General features: G+C 37.3%; 1 protein-coding gene across 1 annotated transcript; it reads right to left on the bottom strand.

Moving 5' to 3' along the window:
- Positions 1-3,763: 3,763 nt before the first annotated feature.
- LOC111586743 (SUN domain-containing protein 3-like) lies at positions 3,764-6,657 on the bottom strand. Its single transcript, XM_023296535.2, has 8 exons — positions 6,595-6,657; positions 5,899-5,989; positions 5,636-5,769; positions 5,385-5,531; positions 5,193-5,302; positions 4,897-5,070; positions 4,686-4,775; positions 3,764-4,556 (listed from the first exon to the last, which is right to left on the bottom strand). The coding sequence occupies exons 2-8, from the start codon at positions 5,985-5,987 to the stop codon at positions 4,443-4,445; spliced, it is 858 nt and encodes a 285-aa protein (XP_023152303.1). The 5' UTR covers positions 5,988-5,989; positions 6,595-6,657; the 3' UTR covers positions 3,764-4,442.
- Positions 6,658-8,104: the final 1,447 nt, after the last annotated feature.

The following is an 8,104-nucleotide window of genomic DNA, read 5'->3' as shown; positions in this document are numbered from 1 at the left end:
GAGGATCTCTTTTTGACACTACACCTGGTACAGTTTTGTGTTGGGTTTTAAAGGAAGACACTGCAGGTGAATAGTATACATTTTTGTTAAGTAATGGATATCAACGTGAAACTTACAGTCTATTATTTACAACATTTTTTTCAAGTTTTCTCAACATGTATATTTACATATTTAACTCTAAAGATGCCCTAAACTACATTATTTTCCGTAACAAATATCTAAACATTTTTCAGCCAACTTCAAATTTTTTATGTTACTTCTTCATTACATCTTTCCAAATCTCATCAAATACATAGTTATTTTTTTCCTTTTATTTGGCAATGGCTGCAAATTTCTAAGTGACTTTTTGCCTTTGTAGGGGGCGACAGAGTCCAGTTTAGTCTTACAGATGTGACAGAAAAGGAAGGCCACCTCCTCTGTGTTAAACTGTGGATTAAAGAGGGAGCAGCATTAAAAACATGTGTGACATGCACCACATATTGGAGACATGTATCTTAAATGGTCTAAAATTAGAAGTTTGTCATAGTTTGATACTAAATGGGATGTTAACCACAAAAGGTCTGAACATATTGTTTGGTCTGTGTGTTCAGATGATACGCTTTACATAGATTTGGCTCATCAGAGGTTCACTAAATCGACCTGCAGTCATTGTTCACCAGCTGTACCTCCAGTTGCAGGACCCTGTTCGTTATACAGCACTGTGATAGAAGAAAACATGGCAAGTGAAATGTCAGAAGTTAGATTGTTATTCTTAGCAAACAGAGGCTTTTTCAGTGTCACATCTTGATGGGGCTGTACGTTTAAGGAAGACAGTGCATGAAGCTCGAAGACATTTTGTGGACAGTGGATCGAACGTGTCCAAAAATCTCCATTGGAAGTTCAATACATCAAGCTTTGTTCACTGAGAGGTGTAAAATTAGTCTCATCATAGATGCATAATTTACTGAATAAAGAATGCAAGACTGCAATCAGCAAAAATCCTGTAAAAGAAGGCTTTCTAGTCGTGTTTGGATGCTTGCAGCAAATTAGCTCTAACCTGAACGAGAAACGTAAGGAATCCATTCTTCACACACACACTGCAACTTCTGGTTTGCACCTTTGTGGAGAAAAACATCATACTGCAGCAGGAAAATGAGCCCAAACACACCTCAAGACCGCAGAGCCCTGACTGTCATAACCTCTCCTTCACCATCATCTGACCTCAACCCTGTCTGACACAGTTACCATGGTGATCTGTGAGCCAGCTTTGTGATATCAGAAGAGACTTAATAGGTGAATGAATCGGAGCCCACATCAGATAAACCTGCTGAATGTGTGAAGAAAGAGGTGGGAACTCAGGGTGAACCAGCATCTCACACTCAAACCCTCTCAGCTCTCTCTAATTGAAACACGCCCCCTCAGCTCCTCTGGGACCTGTTGTGTTGTTGTTATTGTCGCTGTTGTCTCTTGGGGCCGTCTGATTGGCTGAGATGTTTATCAGTCATCAGCCCCACGCCCACTCATCATTGGCTTGTTACAGTGACAGTTCCCATCCCACCCACCCCCACTGTGACCTCCCTCAAGCGCTTTTGTTGTGTCTCCCTGCTGAACTGCAGTGGACGGGCAGTAACCCCACAACAAAGACAATGTTGGGAACATTTAAATGCAATAAGTGTTTTTTTTTTTTTTTTTTTTTTTTTTTTACCATTTTACCTTTTTTTCTTTTAAGTTTAACCATTAAGTTCAGCTCAGGGGGTTTAATTCTGTTAACTCATTCCAAATTAGAGTATCAAAAGATTTTGTATTATCACTAATATAAAGTGTTAGTATGAATGAGTGTTTCAGGAGATGGGGGAGTGAGCACAGCTGAAGCACTATCACTTTAATGTCAAATACAAGCATTTATGGAGTGTCACCTTTTCCTGTTTGATAATTGTTTTTATCTTCAACCTCAGACTCAGTGTTTTTATGAACGAGTCGTCACATAGAAGTATTCCAGATGTGCACTGCTGTAGATTTGGTACCTATAGTGTGAAAAGGAATTCTCCCTCACCCTCTTCACTATGCTCTATCAGTAATGCATTTGATTTTTGATCAGAAGTTTAGTTTCATTTGTTTATTTAAATATTATGGAATTATTTGGTTGGCTGACTAGGCTGTGGGTTTAGTGTTTAAATGCATTGTAGCACTTTGAGATTTTATATGTAAAGTGCATTATAAATTAAAGGTATTATTATTATTATTATTGCCTGTTTTCGGCTCTGGTTCTGCCTGTGTTGCCTGGATATTAGTTGCTAATCAGGAATGATGAAGACAGGTTTGACAGACTTTGGCAGGGGTAGCAGGAAGGATGGCAGGTTGGCTTTTGTCATGACTGACACCCTATCCAACCAGGTAATATCATTGGTATTTATGCATGTTTTACAATAATTATTTTTCTCTTTACCCATCCCTTAAGTGAGCAGGTGTCCATGAAGGTGAGACTGAAGACTATAAGGTCTGCAATGGAGCAGAGGAAGAGAGGAGGTGGCAGCTTGCTGTAAAGCTTAGGGTTGCCACCCGTCCCTTAAAATACGGAATCGTCCTTTACCAAAAGTAGCATTTTAGAAGTTCGCGATGGATAAAATCTCAACTTTGTCATTCTCTGTAACATGCAATTATAAATTTTAAGTAAATATTTTCATATTTCTTAGGACTATGGATTCCTATGAAATGATCCTGAAAATTTCAGACCTCTAGCTCTTTTTGTTCAGAATTTATAGAACCCAGAAAATAGCCGAAAATTTCAAGTCTTAATTTTGGTTGCAATTTTAGGGTACCCCCTACCTACTTCAAATGGTCATAACTTTGGAACTCTTTACAATTAAGCCTTGCAATTTTTGATTTTTCATATTTTCATATATAATGTTCTATAAGTATGTAAAATTTTAGAAAAGTCTGAGAGGGTCAGGTAGGAAATTTTCTTAAAATCTGTTGATTTCACATGGAATGACCCATGAAAAATATGTATGTAGAGAATTTCTTTGTACAGCATTCTGCATTCAGTTGTTTATGTTTTTGCAGAATCCAGTATTGCACACTGGTTGGTCATTACATTTTGTTAGTTTGATTTCACTGTTTAAAATGCTGCCACTTTTTTCAGACAGAACCTGTGATCACAAAACAATACAAAATTCTTAGTTTCATGTTAATAAAGCACTTGAAGAATTAAGCATGGCTAAATGCTTTTTTCAAAATTAAACATACCACTTCTTGGGTGGTAGTTGCCCCTGAGTTCGGTAAAGTTGGTAAGCTATTCACAGATTCGGACTTCTACGCATCAATAACTCTTTAGATATAGGTTGTCCAAACATAAATGATGCCTCTTTCACATCGTTGTAAGCTAGACAATGTGCTACAAGCCCAGTTTGATCAAAAGTAGCTGTCTTTCAAGCTGCAGAAATAACATTGATGTCTATGTGCAGCCGGCTGTGAACTGGTACGGTCTGCAAATCGCAAAACTGCTGCAACAGCGAAGAGAGACACAAATATTCAGTGACTTCACTCTTATATACTGTAGTGTCACAAAAATCACTGCAGCCTTCAACTGGCTCCTGTTGACACCAATGTTATTCCTGCAACTTGAAATCTGTTTTAGCCAAAAAAACAAAAAAACAAGTGTTGGAGTTGTCTGCTTTTGTCAAAAAACAAAGGTCAACAGGGAAAAAAATCTATTTGTCATAAAATTTTATTTTTTAAGTTATCCCTATTTTGTTATGTCATTTCTACTGAGTCAAATCCACTCAACTTCAGTTTGATTTATATTATCTCAAGTAAACAATAAAAAAACAAGTTTTCTGAAAATGTATAAAAATGGAGTTATCTGTTTGTACAAATGAACTCTTCATACACATAATTAATTTTTTATTTTATTTTTATTTTATTAATTAATTTTTTATTTTATCTTTTGTTTTTATTCTTGTTATTGTTCTATACATACAACCCCCCCATCTGTATAGTTTCTGTTGTATATATATGTATATATATATAAAAATAATAATTCTTCTTCTTCTTCTTCTTCTTCTTCTTCTTATTGTTCTTCTTCTTCTTCTTCTTCTTCTTCTTCTTCTTCTTCTTATTATTATTATTATTATTATTATTATTATTATTATTATTATTATTATTATTATCCATCCATACTTTATCTATACACTGCCAGAACAATCAATTAACCTCAGCATATTTTTGAATTGTGGGAGGAAACCGGAGTACCCGGAGAAAACCCACGCATGCACAGGGAGAACATGCAAACTCCATGCAGAAAGATCCCGGGAAAGCCAGGACGCAAACCAGGGATCTTCTAGCTGCAAGGCGAAAGTGCTAACCACCACGCCACTGTGCAGCCCTATTAAAATCATTATTATTATTATTACCTATATTATTACCTATATATTACCTATATATTACCCTTTTTGTTGTCCTCTTCAGTCTGCCAGCTTCCCATGAACCCTGAAGCTGTACAGACAAGTGTACTCAGGGGTGCCCCAGTTGCTGTGGACCTGCAACGTTACATAACTGAATACACCCATTTTATGATCCTGAGAGACAAAAAAGACAAATGAGGAGAGTTAGGTAGATGCTCAAGTTGTAGTTGTAGCTGAAAATTAGCTGCTAACGTTAAAAAACATGCATGTTAACGTGTTTTACAAGAATGGTGGTATACTCACAGCTAGCTTAAAAGTCTGTAGTGAGTCTCCGTCCTCATCGTACAGAAAGGTTCCCAAGTGGATGTTCTCGTCATCCAAGTTCTTCCTTCCCTGAGAGATAGAAAGAGATAAACATCCAGTTAAACACACTGTTGCTCTATTTACATAGTGTGAAAATTAAACAGTGATACACAGGATATCTGCACTTTAACTATAAGAAATTGTGACTTACATAGACTGAGAACTCCTTGGGAGCACTGGAGATGGAGCCAGTTGGAGACGAGGCCTTTGAAATGTGACCCAGTGTCACATGGCTGATGGCGGCTTGGTGAGACAGGGCGATGGATACGTGTCCCTGCTGACCTGCAAAAGCCCAGCAGTGCCCTGGCATCAAATGTGGCTGCCCCTGAAGACAAAAAAGAGAGTTTAGTTGGTCTGTTGAGTGTATAAAAAATAAAGAATCCCAGCTGTTATATCATACAGTCACCACAGACTGCATCTTTCATGTTGTGGAAGTGTAGTTCTTACCTGAATGACAACACTTGGGGTCACAGCAAGCCGTTCGACTCGTCTCCCAAAAATCGTCAGCCTCTCAACTTCTGTTGGGAATGGTTCTGACGATTTCAGAACACGTGCTCCTGCACAGAACACACAAAAACGGGTAAGAAAGAATTTCAAAGCTAAAAAAGTACATGTGTGAACTGCAATCTGATTACTCACCAAGTGATTGCAGAGCAAAATTGGGCAGCATGTCTGCCTTTGGAAGAAGGTGGTCGATTTTCTTCCGCAAAGACAGCAGCTCCTCCTGCTGCTCTCTTAGCTGCTTTAGCAGCTCCTCGTACTCTGTTTTCTGTAAATACCAAAGTCCTGATGGATGGAAAAAAACAAAGGTTAAGATGCGCAGGTTAGGAAAATGTAATTCAGAGTAGAAAATTAGTAGATGTGCTTGTCTGTGGAAGGATCTCACTTACCGAAACACAGAGGGAAAATTAAGAAGAGAAACCGGAGGGTTCCCCTGACAGAGCTCTTCCAGTCACTGGGGGTCCCAGAGACATTCCTGGCTCCATGCCCAGATTGGCGACGATTGCTTTGCCTCCTAAAAACCCTGGATAGAATAAATACAGATGAGAAACTATGCTTATGGAGGAACAGATGACAGTTCTAAATATACAATTTGCACTCATGAACAATGAGGCAGTGACACACACACATGTGCACAGATAGTCCAACTTACCTGTATATCCGCTCCCTGTAAGAGATGACCGGTTGGCCATCATCCTGGTAATAGCCGTTTTCGGCCAGTCGAGGTGTTCTTTGTGGCATTACTGTGAACAAGAATAGAGACACAAAGCATGTTATACTCATGAACTGTAACTTTCTAAGCTTTAAATTACTCCAAAATCCTTAAAAATCCCCTGTAGGCTGCACGCACCATTTGGTGCTCAGACAGAAAAAAAACCTATTTCAAACATACATGCATGCATGACCCTTCCATATTAATATTAAAACACTGCATTTTCTCCACTAAAACCAGCCAGGACAATGTTCTGATTCACATCATCTGAAAATTGCCTTTATCTTCTATAATCATTCCTCCTTTAAATGTCAGTTTTCAAATTTGCAAAAATAATTTAACCTGACACCAAGTCAAAATTAGTGCTATGAAATATGGAAAACGATTTTTGTAAACTTAGAAACTGCTTGATTTTCTTTTTAGAAAAAATACAAACGTAAATTCAAAGCAATATCTGAGACTTTCTAAAAAAGTCAAACTGCCTTTACATCAGACTGAACCACACAAAACACGCGATTTTAACATATTCTTATTATGCAGTTCCCAAAACTAGAATTTGTTAGATTGCATATAAAAAGATGTTATGCAACTAAAATGATATGTGTTTTTTGCTCTGCTGTGAAAAAAATGACTTACTTTCGATGAAAGATGCAAGAAATCTGTTGCGTTGTAGATGCGTCGTAGCCGTGCGTTGTCTGCTCTCAGTAACCGTTAGGTCGCCAATACTTCAGAACAATATTCGACACGGATATTTATACACTTTCTCCTTCCCATCTGTGACGTCATAGTGATGGCAACTGTTACGCACACATGCGCGCAACAATAGACGTAACGTCTATGCGCAACACTGAGGCTACAGCTTTGGTAAGTGTTTCTTTAGCCTTCAAATGAAAACGTTCGGCTGAACCACTTGGGGTTTATAATTATTTGCTTCTTTCATGAAGGCCTATTCCTTTTGCTTTAACATCCACTTGAAAGTTTTCTGTCAAACAGCAACATCATCCCCACATAGTGGATCACAGCAAAACATGGCAGCCTTCATCTTTAGCTTATGTTTAAACGGGATTTAGATCCACAGCATCAGTTCATAATGACCGACAACAGGACACTGCATCTTGCTGAGTTTAACAGTCCGGCATCATTCTCCTTTATCAAGCTTTGTTTACCGTTTTGTTAAGACTGGTTTCAGACAAAGGTTTATCAGTTCTGTCGTTTCAAACTGCCTCTATTGTGAAGCACATGCAGTTGCAGTAGCAGTGCTGAAAATATTAATGTCTGATACTCAAACTGATTCTATTGATCCATACTGACAAGATAAGTACAACAATCATCTCTAAAATGTGGATTTAGAGAAAAATGAAAGTGTTGCTAAAAGGCTAAAATACCTAACTAGATTATGGATGAATAATTAAAACCCTTTAGCTAAAAGTGTATAAACAGCTAAAATTATTAGCATCTAACAGTTGGAAACTATTAGCTAAAAAAGCTGCCAGCAGTTGAAGCAATAGCTAATATTATGTATTAACAGCTGATACTGTAAGATAAAAGTGGATAAGAATTGAGAATTGGGAATAAATAGTTCCTAATTATTCAGTACAAATACTAGTGGAAGTTAAATTTGTTAGCTGAAAATGAATATGCAGCTAAAATTGCTAGCTACAGGTGAATAAATAGCTTGAAGTTGTTTGCTAAACGTGCTGCCAGCATTTGAAATCATTAGCTATTGATTAGCTACTGATTAACAGTTGAAAATGTAGGCTGAAAGTGGATAAACTGCTAAAACTGAGAGGGTAAAGTGTGCATAAACAACTGGAATGATTAGCTAACAATGTAGTCACACAACTTAAATTGTTAGCTGCACATACCTGACAAAATATTGACATAGCTTACCAGAATTAGAAATGAATAGTTTGAAATCAGTCGCTAGAAATATAGTTGTTAAAATTGTTAGCTAAAAATGGATGTGCAGTTAAAATAGCTAGCGAACTATGGGTATTTTGAAAGTTGTTAGCTAAAACTGGGAACAAAGAGATGGAAATTATTAGCTAAAAGTATAACCTGCATTTGAAGGTGTTAACAAAAAGTAGATAAACAGCTAGAATAACTAAGTAAAATAATTCATATTTACTTGATAAACATGAAAATC

The sequence above is a fragment of the Amphiprion ocellaris genome, chromosome 2, assembly GCF_022539595.1.
Source record: "Amphiprion ocellaris isolate individual 3 ecotype Okinawa chromosome 2, ASM2253959v1, whole genome shotgun sequence".
NCBI lineage: Eukaryota > Metazoa > Chordata > Actinopteri > Pomacentridae > Amphiprion > Amphiprion ocellaris.
Note: the sequence above shows the minus strand (reverse complement) of the source record. Positions and strands in the feature narration are given on the sequence as shown.

What these genes read in the sequence shown, in the direction of transcription:
- LOC111586743 (XM_023296535.2), bottom strand. Translation starts at nt 5,987, where the DNA reads ATGCCACAAAGAACACCTCGACTGGCCGAAAACGGCTATTACCAGGAT. An exon ending in TACAGGGAGCGGATATACAG is followed by an intron (nt 5,770 to 5,898) that starts GTAAGTTGGACT and finishes TATTCTATCCAG; the next exon opens with GGTTTTTAGGAGGCAAAGCA. An exon ending in AATTTTCCCTCTGTGTTTCG is followed by an intron (nt 5,532 to 5,635) that starts GTAAGTGAGATC and finishes TCCATCCATCAG; the next exon opens with GACTTTGGTATTTACAGAAA.